Source organism: Sinohyriopsis cumingii, chromosome 15, assembly GCF_028554795.1.
Source record: "Sinohyriopsis cumingii isolate HCF-2022 chromosome 15, ASM2855479v2, whole genome shotgun sequence".
Taxonomy (NCBI): Eukaryota; Metazoa; Mollusca; class Bivalvia; order Unionida; family Unionidae; genus Sinohyriopsis; species Sinohyriopsis cumingii.
The window spans coordinates 17,456,566-17,477,800 of record NC_142975.1 but is presented as its reverse complement, the minus strand read 5'-3'; the positions used below and the strand labels follow the sequence as shown (position 1 = coordinate 17,477,800).

The 21,235-nt window shown below is 37.7% G+C and overlaps 1 protein-coding gene across 2 annotated transcripts in view; it reads right to left on the bottom strand.

Annotated features, from left to right (window-relative positions):
• LOC149781348 (exosome complex component 10-like) overlaps positions 1–21,235 on the bottom strand; it is a 97,549-nt gene that overhangs the window by 59,456 nt on the left and 16,858 nt on the right. For both annotated transcript variants that reach the window (XM_089935435.1, XM_089935436.1), the window contains 3 exons: positions 19,122–19,281; positions 15,693–15,750; positions 13,417–13,492 (listed from right to left, as the gene is read on the bottom strand). In XM_089935435.1, the coding sequence (XP_089791561.1) occupies positions 13,417–13,492; positions 15,693–15,750; positions 19,122–19,281 (294 nt within the window). The remainder of the gene's footprint in view (positions 1–13,416; positions 13,493–15,692; positions 15,751–19,121; positions 19,282–21,235) is intronic.

The following is a 21,235-nucleotide window of genomic DNA, read 5'->3' as shown; positions in this document are numbered from 1 at the left end:
GCTCTGCGATCTGGATTGGTTGCTTCATCCTGGTCAATTGTGGTATTTTCTTTTATTAGCACGTTAACGTACTGAAAATGGTCAGCGTTATCGGTGGTGTCCTTTGCGAACATTATAGATGGGCCCGCCGATCTTGTATAATCATCCGAGTATCTCGCCAACCCAATTATCGTCGTTGCAACATCAACCTCGCGTTCTATTGATTCAATTTCTCGCCCGTCAATAAGATATCTGGCGCTCTCAAATAACGCCATGATACCGTTGTTGACGAAGCCAACTCGAACACGATGGTCATCTGCGTATGGTGCATTATCGGCGGCATTTGTCACGAGTTCTCCCTCGATTTCGATAAACGCTTCACACGGCAGAAAGTATTTACTGGTATCTTGGACTTGAAGTTCAATTCGCGATCGTAGGTCGGGTTGCGCTGCATAATAAGAATAAAATTGATAATCACGGACAGAATCATCCCTGCGCACTGGGGCATCCATATCAAACGCGGGATCAGCGGTTCGCGCAAACATTCTATTATTTATCATGTTGATGTTTTCAATTGCGATTTTTTCGTCGTAAATTCTTTGAATTTAAACCACTCCCCGCTATCGCGTTCATGAGCGCGTTGGTTGCCGCATCGGCGGATGGCGAAGTCGCCAACGACTGAGTCGTCGCCAACGACTCTAATTTTTCTTCCACGGCGTTATTTATTACTTTACTGACATTTGCAGGCATCACTGTCGTTGATGGCATTACCGGTGGTTTCTGTTTTTTTCTCCTGGATTTCACCAATGACATTAGTTTGTCTCGTGCGGCAGAAAACGCCTTTCCGGCAACATCTCCAATAGCGCTGATTCCCTTATCACGAATAACATCAATAGCCTTCATTCCTAATTGTTTGGCTAACGGCGCTACTTTTGGAGCCATTCTTGTAAATAACCCCGCAATGGTGCTACCGAGACCATCTCCATAGTACGCGCGGTAAACAGGCAATCGCGAGTTTACCACGTAGACGAGTACTGGTTTATCATGGTTGTAGTGTATGATCATCCTTATTAAAAACACCAGTTTTCCAATTAATCATCCACGAGTTCGTCTATGAGCGTTCGATATGCATTAATGTCCATAATACCGCCTGCAAATAAACGCTTGCAAATATCAGCGGCCTCATTGATTATTTCCGGAGAGTTATTTCCGGCTCGTTTTCCTCCAATTAGTACCTCTAGCCGTGATATATCACTGAGAACACTACCAGGGCAGGTAACGCCGTAGGATTCTTTACCAACAGAGTATCCTTTTCCTTTTTTTGGTGTTATACTCTTAACTTCCTTGTGGAATTCATCGTAATCGGGATCACCACGATGTGGTAATGCATCTTTATGTTTACTCGCTAAATACACTATTCTTGCCCAGTCCTTTAACGACTTTATATTTTTCTCGTAACCGCTATTGATATGCTTCTTATTTCGTATGCTCTTAGCAAAATTGTTGGCAGTAAAATTAATTAATTCTTCCCTGTTGCTGAAGCCTCTAATTTCATCTATTGTGCTCTTCTTGAGTACAATACGGGGTATATTTCCCTCTTTTTCTTCCGGTATTTCTTCTTCCGGTGTTTCTTCGGGTATTTCTTCTTCTGGTTCTCTTGCGGTGGCGCCTAGTTCTTCCTCGTCGGCCATTGTAACATAGGGTTCTTGTGGTTCGGTTATAGCGAGTGGTGGTGGCCTCCGTGTTGTAGCAGCCGCTATTTTCGCAGGGAGTGTTTCTAAAGACCTTTTTGTTTGTTCGGTCTGAGCCGCTATCTTTTCAAGCGCACCAAGAACGGGTACAGTTGCCGCCGTAACATCTTTGGTCGCTTTAGTTACCGGGGCAAAGAGTTGTTCGCTTCCAACAGTAAAATCGGTTTGTAGTTGCTGCCGCGTTTGAAGTTGTTCTCGGACCCTGTCTCGTAACGGTATAAACTTTTTAAGCGCTGCTAGCCGCTCTCTGGCTAGCCGAGTAGTAAGTGATTCACCTACCATTATTGCAATTGCGAAGCAATTTCTAATTTCTCGCCGGAGTTTTCGTCTATGATCCTTCTAATGTTTTTGATCTTACTAGAAATCTCCCGGCGTCGTTCATAAACACGTCCGAGTTTTTTTCGTATTATTTCAACGGCAGTAAATAGTCCAATGAATGCATTTGCGTCATTGTGGTACAAGTTTTCATTGATCGTATGTTGTAATCGTTTTATAAAAAAGTACTCGCGGGCCAGGGTAAAACGCCCCCGTTTCGACTGTTCGTTAATAATCTCATAATCGGATAATATTTTTTCACTGTCGAGACCATCAGATAATTCAATTCCTTGATTTTTTAATTTTGAAATCTCAGTTAATATATTATTGATGTCTTCGATATTCATTATTCTTATAAAACATCTTGTTTTTAAATAAAAAAAAATGAAAACCCCGTGTATCAATTCCGAGGTGTTCATACTTTGTTTTCTTCCGGAACAGACAATAACGTTTCACACTGTCATGGTGGCCTTGTCACGGTGACTTCGTCACTCGCTAATTTCTGTTATATATGAAAATCGAATTCTATGCCCGGTCTTTTTTGAGATCGCTGTTTGATATACTCGTTCTGCAACAAATCGTATCGAGGCGATACAAATGTCAAAATATCTACTGGCTTCATTCATCGACTGAAATATTTTTTCCTCGTGAGTTGTTGTATCAAATGACTTTACGGTTTTTGCTTTCTTTGGGTATTTACCGGTTTGGCCTTTTTTGGTATTTTCGCTCTGAGAGATAGCTTGCAGATTACATAGTCTGTTATCTCGATAATTAGAATTAATGTGATCAATAACGAGACCATCCTTGATCAATCCGTGGAAGCATTCATAGATAATTCTGTGACAGAGATATTTCTTCTTTCCGGCACCAAATTGCAAATACCCCTGATTATTTACGGTACCAACCGGCTTCTTCAGTTTGCGGTTTCTAACAATGCCGTCGCGAGATGCCTCGTAACTGACGAGCACAGGATGCGGCTGAAATTCTTGGTCCATTTGTATAATAATACTATTTGTCTAATTTATTATTTGGTTTAATTATAAACCTTTCAACATAGTCTTGGGGGGTTTTGATGACGAAGTCTGCGGTGGGGTCAATGACGGCGTTTTTAATTCGCTTGTCATAATAGCGTTTTAGTTCCCTGTATCGCTTTCCGCCACAATTAATACACAACTGCGATTTTCCTCTTACACCGACGTGGCAAACCAAGCACGGGAGAGGGCCAAGAGAACCATTACGAACGCTTTGTAAATGATACCCGCAGAATTCACCTCTACATGATTTATTGCACGGGGTTGTCGACCCAATCATCAACCATTTGCAGTGATTCATTATACTATATTCTTTCATTTAAATACTTGTTTTAATTATATGGATGAGTTTGAGAGATTAGCAGCAATTAAACCCCGGAAAAATATTAAGTTCAATCTCGATAGAGTCCTCAAGGACACACCAAAAGCGTTAATAAACGATAAAACCCTGTTGAATAAAATACGCGATTGTATCAATGAATTCAAACGTGATGGTGCATCTCATAGTTGGTCAACATTTCGAATTGATGGTGTTGTTGATGCTACCATGAACGACAACCGCGCAGCAATGATAATATCACAACTTGACAGTAAAAGGTATTTCTTCAGAGTAAAATTCATTGTCCGGGTGGAATCAGGCGATTGGATCATACGTGATAAATTTGAACCAGTTCTCAGCGACAAGAAAACAGTCATTGTTAGCCGCGACTCCAAGCCGGGGTTGTTAACCGGAATTGACAGACCATACTATGAACGAGCGTATCCTGAAACAGCAGTTGTTTATGGAATATACCCGTTAAATAAGAAACCTGATATCGGAAAACTAGCGCCGATGAAACAGTCAACGGGGATAAATTGTGTAGCAGAACGAATAATAGAGCATTTTACAAATGCGTGTCGAGGAAACAAATTGACTGATTTACGACGTAGCAAAATCAACCAGTGGGAACTAACCGTAAAAGAGCGTGGAGCGACCATCAGCGACATAGCGAGATTAGAAACATCGCTGAGATTTCCAATAACCGTTACAACGATAACCGGTGAAGTATTATACGAATCGAAGTATAAATCGAAGGGAGCCCCAATCAAAATTATTGATCATAACGAACACGCATGGACGCCCGCGATCACAATATTTCCACGGGATAGAACAGTAAAGTATATACCCGAAGAATTTTTGGGAGAAGAATTCTCCCGGGATGGTTTTCTCGCGGAGAGGAAACTATTTGATGCTATTGCCTACTTGTGTAAAAACGACCCTGTATCAGTGTGGTTACTTCGCAGCGCTGAAAACGATGCGGATACCTTTGATCAGTTTGTAAGACCAAACGGCGAATTATACCGCACTGAAGCATTTCACAGCAGGATGAAAAAAACCGCCATGGAATTTGAAGAGCATGATGAACAACTGCTAACAAATTGTTTTACGATTCCATCGGTTGTAGCTCATGTTGCAGCAAGGAAAAATGCGTGGAGACCAACACGCAAGGAATTTCTACCGGATGTACAATCCAGTTGTTTGGAGTATTATCACGGTGGACTATGGAACACTGAATACAACCGCGACGCTATGATCTCGGTTGATATGGTTGCCTGTTATCCAGCGAGTTTTCTCGGGTATGGATCCGCCGCTGAGTATTTCAAACGATTTGGACACCCCAGACATGAAATGACTCGTGTTGCTATTAATGGACCACTGCCTGATTTTGATTTAACCGGATTCGCTCGCATAGTATCATTTGAATTCGCGGCAGGACTCCATCGCTGTTGCTATATTTGTATCGGTAGACACATGAATGAAAAGAAGTGGTTGCCAATAGCGCTGCTACGGTATATGATTGATTGTAGCATGCTAGTTTCATTGATTGTCAGTGACGCGATTGTATCATATCAAGCGCAGACTGAAGTCTGGTTACCAGAACCGGAGTGTCTAGATAGCATAATTGACGAGTCCAGAAAACACATCGATGCCGACGAGGAATATATCATCGAATGGTCCAGGAGGATATTCAACCAACGAAACCACGAGGCAAAAGATCTCGGTAGAAGAATAATTGGTAAGTTTACACAAGGTGGAAAAAACTGCGATTACAAACGATATTGCTCACGGCTGATTATAGATGACGCAGAATATGATTTTGTAATCAAGGACGCAGTGGCGAAAAATAGATACGTGAACTGCAAAACAGCTTTCTTGTCCAATGGAACAAGGTTGGGTACAGTTGTTACCTACAGCGATGGAGACAGCCCGGCATACCCGCATTTGAGGGCGTCTATGCTGGGTTATGCTGCTATCAATTTATTCTCGATGATAAATAGATTCCCCGATACCGCGGTTAGAGTAGCCGTTGATTCATTTTATATAGACGTAGCGTACAAGGGAAACGTAGCCGAGTTTACTAGTCCGGACGAGAGTTGGGGTATATGGAGAATTAAAAATGAAATACGACGCGATTATTCCCCGTCAGCAAATGTCATCGTTGAGAACAATTACCTACGCGGTGATAAATTGTCAGAATGGTCTAATGCACCATCGTGTTCTGATCCAATTTGTAGACACAAAACAGTTTATTTAAGCGGCTGTGGCGGGTCTGGAAAGACGACTCGGGCAATTGAATTATTTCAAACGCGGGCAAATATAATCGTGCTTACACCGACCCATAGACTAGCGCGAGAGATAAAACAACGAAATGTTGACGCCGTTACTTATCACAGCTTTTTTCGATACAGCGGCGGTGAGTGGACTCCTGATCGAATGGGGGAAAAATTTATTCCCGACATTATCATCTGGGATGAGATATGTACTGTTTCGTTAGATACTTTACAAATGTTTCTTGAGTGGTTGCTGCGCGCGAATACAGCGGTAATCATGTGTGGGGACCATGGCCAACCACCACCATTTGTCGGCGAGGGTCCACATGATTGGTTAAGGGGTTTTGTGGACTATTATGAAGAAACCGATACTGATTACCGAGCACTTGATGAACAACTGCGCGAGGTTAAGAAATTAATCAGATTACAGCCGGATAGAATTCAATGTGAAATAATCCGCGAGGTGATTCCGGAAACGCCGTTGAATGAATTCTGGGAAACATGGAGACCAAACGATTTGATTGTAGCGAGTAGAAAGATAGTCAGAGACACACTTCAGCGGAGGTTGTTTGCGTTGCATAAGGAAAGGTTTCCAACGCGCCCAGTGCCGTTGTGTTATAGACCCGCTGACACACGGCGGCAGAACATTGAAGTTGAAATTCCAGGCCCGACAGCGTCGGGGACAAAAAAACAAATTCTCGTGCTGAATGATATTGTGCTCGTTGATATCAGCGTCGTCGAGGACGCGCTACGTGCTGATAAATCCCCGTGGACGCTAGGATACGCAACGACAATACATTCCTCGCAGGGACTAACCATCACGGATACAATTGTTTGGATAGTTGATAATCGCATCGAATGGTCGAATCTAGTCTATCTTGCAGTGTCCCGAGTACGAAGGATAAATCAGCTTCGAAGAATTGTTATTGACGGAGCCGGTGACGGAGTCACTGACGAAGCCGGCGACAAAGTCACCATCGATGCAAGCGTCATTGATAGAAAACTCTCGGGTTACCGCCAACAGGATAAAAAAAAACAGCGGCGTTTTGATATTGATGCCGAATTAATAATCTCGCTACGACAACAACAGAATAATCACTGCGCGAGTTGCAATTGTATAATGAGTTGGCGTTATTCGGATAAAGACACTCGCCAATTTACCGTGGATAGGATCGATAACAGTCTCGGTCATGTCAAAAACAATGTGAGGTTGACCTGTCTTGAGTGCAATAGACGCAACGGCGCTAGTTAAGACCACGTGGGGGCAATTGAGTATCGTTAGGTATCACTTGTAGTTGCTCGCGTGTAAATCCGCGCTGAGGAGCAGTTGAATCCAGTCTGTAGATCGGTGGTCTACCAGTTGATCGTGTTATCGTTGATATGTTATGTGTGGTAACACTCCAAATAGGATCGGTAGCCCTTTTTTTACCGCCTTCAAGCTCTCCTGGTTCATATAGATATCTAACAGTGACATCGCCAAGAATCGGCTTGGAAACGCTATTTATTTTTGATTTTCCGGGTATATACTCGTATTTAATCGCGTCGCTGGGTTTCATGTTGATTGCTCGGGTAATCTCGTTATTTAACGCTGCAATTACACCTGGCAACCTTTTAACCCATTCACGAGATCGTTTTTCTTGGATGAATTCCTTCGCGTATTGATATCCAAATAACCGTTCAGCGAGAGTCCGATTGAATCGTTCAACAATTGCCTGATCACGATGTAGCGCAGTATGACCTCGTCGTATCGCGACGCTATGATGTTTCAGCGTTGATAAAACAGCGCCGCGAAATTCACTACCGGGATCAACTTGTAATAGATTTGGCCAGCGCAGAGGACCTCTTCGATAAATCCGCTCAAACGCATCGGCTACTTCAGTTGCTGACTTTGTTTTCAACGGTTCCGCTTGTTTGTATCGACTCGCAACATCAACTACGGTTAGCGCGTATTTGTAACCGTTGTCATGCGGCAGAAATAGTATATCAGCCTGATGAACTTCATTAGGTACGCTGACATCAAAGCGCGAGAAGTTGATTTGTTTAGGCGGTGGTAGATAGATTTGCCATATAGCCTGTTTGGATAACCAATTAGCCGCAGTGGTCTTTGTTACCTTTGCAGCGCTTGCAAGCTTACCAATTGCGGCCTTCCCCTTCCAGTATCCTCTCGGAGAATAATAGATGGAATCCATCGTTTTTCTTGGATGATTGTTATTAATTACCAGCGCCAATCATTAATTTACCTTTCATAGCCGATTTTACCAACCATGAGGCCAATTTTTCTTTGACGGATTTATCAGGAATAGCATTTAGCGCGTGAATTAATTTTACATCCGCGATATGACGCTGTTGCAGATCGCTACTTTTGTAAGCAACATCATGAGCATGACACGCCTTATCGATAGCGTTTATTGGATACTCACCGGGTTTGGGCTGATTTTGATCATCGAGTCTAATATCTAATCGTGTTCCGGGGCCACAGTAGTTATATCCTGGGAGGTGTTTTTCTCCTGGATACTTTGCCCACGGTGTTCCGGGGAGTTTTGCCAATTTGGCTGCGATGTCACCTCCTCGCTTTTTTTTAAAACATCTCCGGGTCTAATAGAAATAAATCTAAATTTCTTTGTACCGCATTGTACACACTTACCAGTAAGCGCCGATCTGTTATTTCTTGTCGTAACGGTTGTCATATCATTTGTGCCAGTACGCACTCTACACTTCACACAATATAGATCCATAATTTATGTATAGAGATATGAATATAATTGATTTTTCGGCGACTAAAACAAGAGAACCAGTTAAGCATGTTGCAGCGTTACCAAACTCGATCCGGATGATTATCATCGGACCATCTGGATCCGGCAAGACGCAATTGTTACTCAATTTAATAATGAGATGGATGAAGTGGGATAAGTTGTATTTGGTTGCTCCTAGCGTAGATGATCAACGATGCTACGAGGTGTTGAAAGATTTCAACGAGAATGCATCAGCGATCGCTAAAAAAAATGTTATTGAGTTTATTACGGATATCAATGATGCACCGGGTATTGATGATATTGATGGCGACGTTAACAATCTAGTCGTGTACGATGATGTTATGTTAGACAATCAAAAAAACCCAGCTAGGATATTTTCCAGAGGCAGGCATAAAAACACTGACGTGATATATGTCACTCAACGATACACTCAGATTCCAAAAGTAATTAGAGACAACTGTAATATTCTTGCTGTGTTCAACGGCGTTGATACACACACGCTACGAAATATTTGGCAGACATGGTGCGGCGGTGACATGGACTTTAATGTTTTTCGAAACTTTTTTAGTCATGCTCAGTCGACCCCACATGGATTCGTAACGATAAATTTACATGATCCTCGGACACGATATCGTATCGGACTTGACCAAATATTCGGTTAGTTGTAAATAATTTTCATTGTAAATAACTTCTTAGCAGCAGAGGGGGCGATGACATCGACGCGGTCGTCGATGTGCTTACCGGACGCTGACGACGCTGGGGATCAACGCGCAGAAGGTGTTAATTAAACCAAATGACGTTTGGACGATCCCCCAACGACGTCGTCGTTTTTTTTTTACCAGGCGCTGACGACACTAGATCATTGAGTGCAGAAAGTATTAATTAAGCCAAATAACGATTGGACAAAATGTCCGATTCGCCCCCTCTGCTGCTTAAAGTTACATAATAAATTTGGTTGAACTTCAATAAGAATCAAGGAAGTTACTGTGCAGAAAAGTTGGAAATTCCAACAAGTACAGGTCATAAGTCAACTAAAAGATGCTACAAGAGGTCACATCAATGTCAAGCTCTCTACTAAATTTCCTTTAAATCCAATAAGGCTGTTCTTGTGTAAGCATGAAAGTGGGTGGTTTGGACAATTAGGGGCCATAACTCTGCTCAATGATGCAGATTGCTGACAAATGAACTCTGCTAAGGTCTCATCACTATCAAGCTGAATAATCTGCACACCATGCTTGGCCAAAACTGAATTATTTTTATTGTGCAGAAATGAATGTGATTCATAAATCAATAAGTCACTGTGTGAAAATTAAAGTGGGTGGGTCTCATAATCCAGGGTTATAAATCCATTAAATAATCACAAAGAGCATAATCAACTGAACTCAGCTGAGGTCATATTGATATCAACCTGCCTATAAAAACTGAGTTGAAATTCAACATTAATTAAGGTTATTATTGCACAGACAAAACCGTACTTGTGTCTGACAATCAGGTAGCCAAAACTTCATTAAACAATGAGACATCAGGTTGATAATCTGACTTATTCAAATCCTCATCAATGTGAAACTGAATGGCAAATTTGGTTGATATGTAATAGGAGGTAATGAACTTATTGTACAGATAGCAGAGCAGGTGGATCCAACAATCAGTAGCTTTATACTGAGGGAGCATAGCTAAGCTTGGTTATTAGTGTTCTGCATTATTGTTTAGCAGAATTATCACCTCAAGGTATATAAAAAAATTAAATGCAAAAATAATCAAGTGAATTATCGTGCTAATAAGACAGTGTGTGGAACTGATAATAAGGGGCCACAACTCTGCTAAACAACTATGTAGTATGCAGACAAATCAACTCAAAGAAGGTCTCACCAAACTCAACCTTAATAACACATTTTTAATAGCAATAATGATCAAGGGCGTCATAGTGCAGAAACAAAAGTGGGTGGGTCTAACAAGCAGGGGCTACAACTCCAGTAAATAGTGATGCTGAAAGCCAACCATCAAGCTCAGAAAAGATCTCTACCGTTACAAGCAGTATACCAAATCTAGCTGAAATGCAAAATTAATCAAGGGAGTCGCTGTGCTGAAACAAAACTATGACAGATGGCCAATGGAAGGATAGAGAGAACCAACTTATTAAATATTTCCATGAAAAGAAGGGGGCAAAGAGAAAATAAAAAACACATCTCATGAAGCCAATCTGTGATCAGAAAAGAATGGTCCCTTAGGATGGGCATATGATTTCTGGATGTTTATTTCAACAATATTTGGTTTATGGGAATAAGTATAGTCAGTCAGGCAAGATGGTTGATTGATACAAGTAACATTCAAGACAAGTAATACAGTATCTTCTTTATGCATAAAATTAAGAAGGTATATAGGGGTTTGCATGAATCATTTAAAATTAGAAATATTAAACAATAAGAGTTATGTAAAGTCCCCTGCTTACAGAAAAGACTAGATCTGAAAGTAATGAATGGTCCAGATGTCTAAATTTTTATACTATTTATTGTAAAAATGCCATCAGTTTACATGTTATTTATGCTACACTATGTCTCCATGGTCATACAAATACTGAATGCGGAAAATTCTAAATATCAAAACACCTCTATGAAACTTTCATGAAAAGTGCACCAAGTTTGGCTGAAATACCTTGAATTGTTGTAGAATTATGCTCTAGAATGTACAAAATCAGACGGACAGACAAATGGGCACAGAGACAGCCACCCCCACCCTACATTCCAAACTGGTGGAATAATTATTAAAATGAGTTCCTTAGACACATTCTACTGTGCTTTTCTTCAAGCTTTATCAGGTGGTTCTGTCAAAGTTGACATTACTATGATCTAAATACTAGGCAAATGAGAGTCCAACTACAGTATAAAAAAATCCCTATTCTTCCCACTTATTCTTGATAATTCATTTATTACAATTCCTGAAAACTATTTAATCATGCCATTAAAATGAAACAGATTGCATTCTGGGCCAGACTTTTCAGATCACCTGACTTGCTGTTGTAGAGTTTCACAATACAACCAATACAGTTTTATTTTTGGTCTCATTTACACAGCACCAAATTACAAATAGACACATACATGCAAAACTATCTTATACTGTGATTTCATTGGGTAACGATTTATTGGGTGCTGGGTGCTACAAAATGCTGTCTTTTTGCTCAAACTTGCATTGGTGATTGAAAGAAGAAAGGTAAGGTCTTGAAATTCTTGATAAACATAAAATCACAAGATATGCAAAAATGGATACCCCATGAATAATAGTTTCTGTTATTCACAGAACTATGATACCAATGAATAAAAGTAAAGTCTTTGTTATTCACAGAACTATGATACCAATGAATAATAGCAAAATCCGTTATTCACAAAACTATGATACCTAATAGTAAAGTCCCAGTTATTCCTAGAATTATGATACCCCAAGAACAGTAAACTCTATTTTATTCCTAGGATTATGATACCCAATGAATACTAGTAAAGTTCTACTTATTCCTTCTAATATGACGCACCATGAATACTAGTAGTCCCTGTTATTCCTAGAATTATGATACCCCAAGAACAGTAAACTCCATTTTATTCCTAGGATTATGATACCCAATGAATACTAGTAAAGTTCTACTTATTCCTTCTAATATGATGCACCAAGAATACTAGTAGTCCCTGTTATTCCTAGAATTATGATACCCAATGAATAACAGTTAAGTCCCAGATATTCCGATAACTATGATACCCCATGAATAAAAATAAACTCCCTGTTATTCCTAGAACTATGATTTCTGTTGGTAAAATTGATATTCTTCCTTATGCAATGAAACCAAAGTAAAAAAAGTTCAACAACCTTACCGAGTCGGTAAATGTCTTTCAAGCATTCACAACTGTGTACTCTTTCCACATGATATTTGTACATGCAATGAAAAACACACTAAAAATACCATAAGTGTACATTTAATTCTCTATTTTTCATGGGGTTCCACTTTTTGTGCATTCATGGTTGCTGCAAACCAAACATTTAACTATCCCTTGCAAAATGACATAATTGCAATATCTGGCAGAGGCATATCCATCATGTCTTTGCCATACTTGTAATATCTACCATCGGCATATCCATTATATCTTTGCCATGACTGCAAAATATTAGAGGCATATCCATCGTATCTTTGCCATAATTGCAATATCTGACAGAGGCATATCCATCATGTCCTTGCCATAATTGCAGTATCTGACAAAGCTGTATCCATCATGTCTTTGCCATAATTGCAAAATAACTGAGGCATATCCATCATGTCTCTGCTATATGTGCAATATCTAACAGAGGCATAGCCATCATGTCTCTGCTATACGTGCAATATCTAACAGAAGCATAGCCATCATGTCCTTGCCATAATCGCAAAAAATTAGAGACATATCCATCATATCTTTGCTATAATTATGGTATCTGACAGAGCTATATCCATCATATCTTTGCCATAATTGCAGTATCTGACATGGGCATATCCAGATCTTTGCCATAATTGCAGTATCTGAATGGGCATAACCATATCTTTGTCATAATTGCAGTATCTGACAGGCATATCCATATCTTTGCCATAATTGCAGTATCTGACAGAGGCATATCCATATCTTTGCCATAATTGCAATTTCTAACAGAGACATATTCATCATATCTTTGCCATAACTGCAATATCAGATAGACATATCTATCAGTTTTATTGTTTTTAAAAGAATGCAAAACTGATGAACACAAAAGTGAATTCATAGTACAAATGATAAATGTCTGATGGTTGTGGCACCATAATAAATGTAAGGTCATCACTTTTACAGCTGCATATTGGTTGAGTTGCTGAGGGGACATTTTATTTACCTCAGTCACCCTACAGTCATCAAGATATGGGAATTTGTTCAATTTAGGGGAACAGTGTCATTTTGGGGTAGGAAGATGTTTTCAGGGTTTACTAAGGTGCAACACTGCTTTTGCACAAACCATGGGTTCTGTAGCTGTGAGTTGATGTTGGTCCAGTTTCAAGTTGTCTATTTCATACTGATATGGATGTGGATAGCTGAAACAAAAACAAACCCATAGTTTACTAATACTGAATTAAAAAAAGGCTGTACATAAAACAGACTGATAACAAAGTTTTAAAGAAAATTTTCACTAAAAAGGATAGTTAACTCTGATACATTTATATCTGGTAACCTGGCCATGGGCTGCATGTTGATCCTGCCTCTGAGAATTGGTAAAGTGGTGCTATAGACATTAAAATGTATCCAGATACCAAGTGACATAATTCTGTGGCCAACTGTACCTGATAACTAAACAAATTAATAAAGTACAAAAACATTTAAAAATGGACGAAAAGCTAGGATGTGGATGGACTTGCACACAGGTGGATTGATGGATGGACATCAAAAGCGATTACTGTGTTAAACATCTAACAATCGCCTTGAATACCATGTATGGAAATTTTAGTTTTCTGCCATTAACATATATAGGTTGGCAGCTGCATGTTAATTTTATCACATGTCTGATAGAAAATGTACAGTTTACTTATTTGTAAAATCTGTTTTCTGTAAAAAAAAATATACTGAAAAAACTACCAAGCAAAAAGTCATAACTGTTTGTTGTTGGATCTTAAAATGGATTTTCCAAACTCATCATTTTGTGTGTGTTTGTGGAGGGGAGGGGGTCATTATTTATGCATCAGTTTTGCACTTGCTAAAAACCAATAATTTAAAATAAAATTAGGATCCCATTCAAAATCTAAGAATTCAAATACTAACTAAAATGTTAATTTTATAAAATCGATTCTGATGGAAACTAGAACTATTAGCAATGGCTGCAATGCAAAGGGACCTGCTGTCTATAAGCTACACAGGGGATTAGAAATAAGAACTTGTGTTGTGAAAACACAATGAGAAGATGGGCATTCAGGAGCGATAACTTCTCTAAATGATGATGTGGAATTCAACTCCTGCAAGGTCTCATCCATACAAGCAACATGCCATCTTAAGATAAAGATATAAGCTAATTAACAAGGACAATAACTCTGTCTGGATTTGAGTGTATGAGACACAAGTCTATAAAACATTCACGTCAAACTGCATTAGAATATGCTGAATGGTTTTGCTGATTATAAATAATATCCCATTTGAATATAAAAAGTTGATTGATAAGGGCCATAACTCTGTCCACTACTGTGCAGACAAGACAAACTTTATATTATGCATTTTAGGTCTAGGGACATAATATACACTTCTTTGGCTAATAAACAATGTTTTTACCTTATTCAGTTAGATATGTTGAATGTTCTTGAGCTATTCTGACTTCAAGCAACATCTGGTTTCCATCTGAAGACAAGATTATTCCAAACAAGGATCATAACTCTCTCTACATGTCAATTGATGAGACTAAACCCAGGCAAGACCTTTCAGACAACGTTCATTTTAAATTTTATCAGAACATGTGGAATGATTCTTGAGTTACCACCAGTTACAAGCAAAATCCACTGCAAAGACACGAGGTTAACTGTCAAGGGACATAACTCTATCCAAAATGGCAAGGACAAGACAAAACCCATAAAAGCCACAATTGGGTCTGTGATTCAATGTTCATGCTGGTTATAAGCATCATCCCACATAAATATGTGAAAGCAATTTGTAAGGGCCATAATGTGATCTAAACAATGAGTTGATGAGAAAAACCCATACAAGGCAGATCTCAGTTCATGAGTCAACCAAACTGCATCAAAAATATGTTGAATGGTTCCTGAATTAAGCTGGTTACATGGATCTGCAGTAGGGAAGATATAAAAGTCACAGAAAAGAGTCTGAACTCAAAACTGGACTTACAAATACAAAACTTTCAAAATGTATATCTATGTCTACCTACCAAATGGCATCATTTATATGTAAAGGCTGCTGGGCTTTGTTGATTACAGGAATAGACTGACACATAATGACAGACAGAAGAAGTGTTGATTACAGGAATAGACTGACACATAATGACAGACAGAAGAAGTGTTGATTACAGGAATAGACTGACACATAATGACAGACAGAAGAAGTGTTTACTATGGAGATTCTACATCTCATGGCAGGACCAAAAGAATTATTTCATGGTAATTAATCAATGAATAAACATATCAAACAGCTTTATACTATGAACAGTCTATTTAGGCAGATCACTTCTGTACCATTATGACTACAAAATTCAGTGTTTCTGCTTCTTTTATGAAAAAAGTGGTGAGAAAAAAACCTTACATAAAGTCAGCCTTACTAATGTCATCAGGGCCCACATTCTCTGGCAATCTCAAGCTCTCTGAAATGACAACAATAAAGAACCCAGGATTACCGCATTCTCACAACTAAACTGAGTGAACCCATCAGAAGTCTTTCAAAGATTTGTTTTCATATAATTAGGCCAAAATATTAACTTACTAATCATAAACAAGTTCTACAGTAGTAAATCTTGATTTTTTAATCTCAAGCTACATGATATTTTAAGAAATTCATTTAATAATTATAATACAATATGCCACTTGCTACAAGAAGCTTAAAGCCTATGATAATATTCAAGACATTTAATATGTTCACAACTTTATAACACTTGTGCTAAATTCATCAGTACCACCTTTTTAAAAATCAAAGTACTGAGGATACTTGGAAGGCAATAATATATTAAACAAGATTAAAGGGATGAAAATAACTTGCAAGGTACTCATAATTGTGTTCCTTTGTATGACCATCGGCAAATAACCAGTATCTCCATAAATATGTGTAAAAGTCTTACCCATTTATTTCAACATTATCACATCCAAAATTTTATTGACGAAATAAATGGATGCTGAGATAAGTGTTGGGATGAGGGGAATGAAAAGATCAAATTTCACTTTGACCTATATACAAGTGAGATTCATCTGTCACCTGTGACATGTATGTTCTCAGTGAGTGGGATTTACGCTTTGAGAAAAGAAACAATAGAAATTTTGATTAAGTTAAGACAAAACTAGTGTGTGAAATACACTTGTATACTGACATCATGCATTTGTTGTCTTTGAGCAATAAGCCCCATAATGTACCAACTACAAGTATATGAAAATCCATAAACTGGAGTTCAGGTCACATGTTAAAAAAATTCATGTATCAGTCACATTGTTAGAAAATAAGTACAAAAAAATGATAGTCCTTGTTTGATCTATAGCACACTCTTAACCAACATATAACTAAACAATTCACAAAAATATTCATTGTTGTCAGTAGCATATGGCTATAAAGTTATTATTTACATACTAATTAGATTGGGCTTTGGTTGATTTTTATCTGAGTGAGGCAACAGACATAGTCATATTACAGAAGTTACCATGGTGATGATGCTATTCATATGGAAACAAAAAAAGAGCAACAAGTTTTGAATTCTTTTGAAATGGCAGTAATAATGTTCATGACAGATGACTGCAAAATATCTGATGACATTTTCAACAAAAAAAAGACTTAACTAAGCACAAGTAGAACTTGGAAAACATGCAAGAATTCCAGAATATGCATACATAGTAATACATACAATTATGACTTCCTTTGATGAAGGGTGCATTATTTTTACTGAAGATTTTAGCCAGCTTGCTTTCATGATGAGCGCAGGCAATAATGAAGTTGCCAAAAAAGACCAACAAGGCAGTAACATCACATAATTGTAGAATGAAGTATGGGTTGGCACTGGCAGCTTGCCAACATAAACAATCAGAAAACAAAGGATTTGTTCATGTTGAGACCTAGGGCTTCTGTTGACATATACATTTTTTATCTCGATGTTGACATAAGCATGACAAATCTGACAGTAACAAAAGACCATAGGCGGTTTGTCAACATAAGCAATGTTGATACAAATAAGTAGGACTATAATTTGAATTACAAAATTAAGTCTTTTCTAGTCCTTAGCTCTTAACAGAAAACTAACAAAAACAAATTCATAAATATTTTCAGCAAAATATTAAAAAAACTAACTGATAAGCATTTTCTACTGAAATGTTTCTGTATTGTTTGAAAAAAAAGATACACAGGCTATCAAACTAAGTCAAGGGAGGTAACCACTTTGTTATTTCCTCTCGGGTTTATAATTAAAATCCACTCAACACATACTGACTTTCAAGGTCAAAAGGTGATAAAAGCTAAATTTAGAAAGTGCTCTATTATAAGAAACATAAACTATTCTTAGTAACTGAAAGTATATAGCATGCCACAGACTTGGAGGGATGAAATCCTTCCATGCTAAAAGGAAAAAGACTATGTGGATTGATAGTAGATTGCAAAGGTAGTATGTTCATATCAATTGTATGAAACTTGTACAAGGTGAAATTTATCGAAGCAGTAATATAAGCCAATGAACAAGAATACTGCAGCAAGCAGATCAACCCACATTGTCCCTACATCAAAATCAGTTAAATATTTATGAAAATGTGTTTCCATCGCAAAAAGCTCAGCTCCCATGGATGGATTAAAATCTTAAACCCATTGAAAACATCTAAAGACTTTTTTCATTAATAGCAGGAAGGTTTAAGATTATGTCTTCTGGGATTGGAGTTGTAGAACATTACACATAGACTTGCCCACACAAGGTTACACAATCCCTGCTTTTTCTTAGACACGAGTCCTTCAAAGGGACTGATGCTCTACTGGCCAAATAGAATTTCAAGGAATCCAAGAGTGTTGAAACTATCTCTGACATTTTTAAGCAATAACATGATTTTCAAGATGTTCACCATGGAAACAATACTGGATAAAAGATATGCACTATTTTCGTTCAAGTCCAACCTGACATTACAAGGAATTTTTTGGTGAAAACCCCATTGTGATAGGGCCATCCATTCAGGACAAAAATCAATTAGATTATCAAGATGACTATTATGGTGGCAATACTGGATGAAAGATCAGCACCCTTTTCATTAAAGACCAACTAGATACCACAAGAAATCTTTATGGGAAAACTACATAAACATCCATTCAGGAGTAGCAATAAAAAGTTTTCAAAATGGCTGTCATTTTTTATATAATGGATGTAATTTACATTTAACCAAATCAACACTATAATAAGCCTCCTAGTGAAAAGCCCATGTTGCTGTAAATTTCCATTAAGGAGGAGTAGAAATAAGATTTTGAAGTTGGTAGCCATACTGGATGTCATATTGGTACCATTTGCATTTAGTAACAACTAGACAAAACAAAAAGTCTATTAGTGAAAACCTCTTGTCAATATGACTTACCATTCAGGAGAAGTAGCAGTAAAAATTTTCAAGCTGGTTTATGTGGCAGCCATATTAGATGCAAGATCAGCACCATTTTAATTTTCATTTAGGATCAACCAAAAGTCATAAGAAGTATTTAAGTAAAAAACACATTTTGATATAACCATCTGTCCCAGTAGAGTAACAATAAGATTTTCAAGATGGCTGCAATGATTGTCTGAGCAGACCATTTTCATTTTGGATTAACTTCATCCTGCGATGAATATGTGTGTGAACTTTTATGGCAATCCTGCAAGCACCATAAAAGGATGAACAATAACAAACTTGTGCTGACAGATGACAGGTAACATGCCATTACATAGATTCAGCTAGTCAATAAAGGATGGGGATAATAGAAATGAACATACCTACAAATTAGTATGTATTCCTTTATACAAAACACTATTCTCACCTTGCAAAGGCTGTAATGCATGTGGCTTGTACTTGATAATGGGTACAAATGGTTGGTTACTGTTGTTTACTTTATCTTTGAATTTCAGCTGTGGTCGTTGCGTATACCTGGCTGCCAGAAGACGGTAACTGGAACTACTAGTCCCCTGACTTCCTGGACTCTGAAACACCAGGTTAAATTTACAATCGAATCTTAGCGTTAACGAAATTTACAACAATTCCTCACAACTTAAATTCAGTTCTCTTTATGATATTAGTGTTGTCACTGAATGGACTTCAAAATGAAATAAAACACCAGTCCTAAATTTCATCACATTCTTTCCGAGTATAAAATTCACTTTTACTCAAAATCCAGCTTTTAAATATCAAAGTCCCATGTAAGCAAAATCAGTAGAAGTTAAAATTTCATGCAAGTATAAAATTTTATGATACTTAAAGTTTCTCATTCTTGACGGTTTTATGAACTTCTCTGACACAGACTAGACAGTTTTATGAATTTCTCTTTCATCGTCTTTACAGTTTTATGAATTTCTCTGTCACAGACTAGACAGTTTTATGAATTTCTCTTTCATCGTCCTTACAGTTTTATGAATTTCTCTGTCACAGTCTAGACAGTTTTATGAATTTCTCTGTCACAGACTAGACAGTTTTATGAATTTCTCTTTTATCATCCTTACAGTTTTATGAATTTCTCTGTCACAGTCAGGACAATTTTAGGAAATGACGACTATGAGTAGGTGTTGCTTCCATACAGTAAACTGAGGTAACAAAGATGTATACAAATATATCTGACAGGTTTTGATACATCAATAAATGTGTGTCACATTGTCTACTTGCAAAACTTTGTATATTAAATAATCACTGCTTTGTGCACAATAAAACAAGATTCCTTTTGTTTATAAAGCAGACTTTTGTTTCATTTTTTTTTAAAACGTCACACTCTGTTAAACTGAATTTGGTAAAACTGTTTTATTAGTGAAATAATAATGCTGTGTTTTCAATGCAAGCAAGTGAAACTTCTGCTCATCCTTGAGCACATCTTGAGTGTCAATTCATGAATTTTAAATACACTACAAACTTTGAACTCACTCCTCCATAACAATCCATATCTATCAAACAAAGCATGGAATTCACCAGGTACTCCTTTTGCTTGATTGGCTCGCTATCTTATCAAAATCTGTGAATGACCTGGATAATTTAAGGTAATTTAATTGTTACTTACATAATCATATTTATAACAGTGTTCGACTGGTCATTTGAAATGAGTTGACCTGTCGCATAACTGTGACCATTAGCTCTTACACATGTAGGATTTCCATGCCTTTTAATTTCTATTTTATTCCCTTTATTTGATTTGAATCAAAAGAGTAATTAATGTGATAATACAAAGCAGGTTTGTTTTTAACTGGAGTGTAACAATGCAACAAATACATCTGCAAACTGAATATCAAAACAATCAGCTGTTAATTCGGTTCTCACAGAAACACCTGTGGACCCAGCTGTGATGGCAGGTTGACATTCTTCATGTCTGAATACAAGAAGACATAATGTCTTTATGATGATCACATCTAAACCGAATTAAAATATGTCTAAAACACAACTTTCATTGCTATTTATTTCTTAAAGTGTTGCCACAGGTATGCATTAGTCACAATATCACTAAGCAAAATTTTATCAATGATTGTTATTTACAGTGTACTGAGAATTTAATATTTTTAAAAAGAAAATGTAACAAAATATGGGACTTCATAATATAAGTTGAGAATTTCATGATGTTGTTTCAAACTTCCGAACACTAGCCAACGTTATCGATTATAAATTGAGCAATATATCAGGGTCTCCTTATTCAATTTGTATCACAATTTTCTTCATGTTCAACAAATAAGGGTTTTGGCATTGTATACTTTAAAAAATGGGATCCACACCTGCCCCAGCACTATAAGCAGATTCACGAGTTATCCAGGCACAAGTTATCAAGGGAGAGCAGTGTATGGTAGGTATCCATCTCTAGATTTAGGGACCAATGACTATACACAAAAACATTAATTTTATTTAAAAATTTAACCAATATCTTCAAATGACCTCAACTTTCCATCAAAGTAAGGGTTGGGGTGC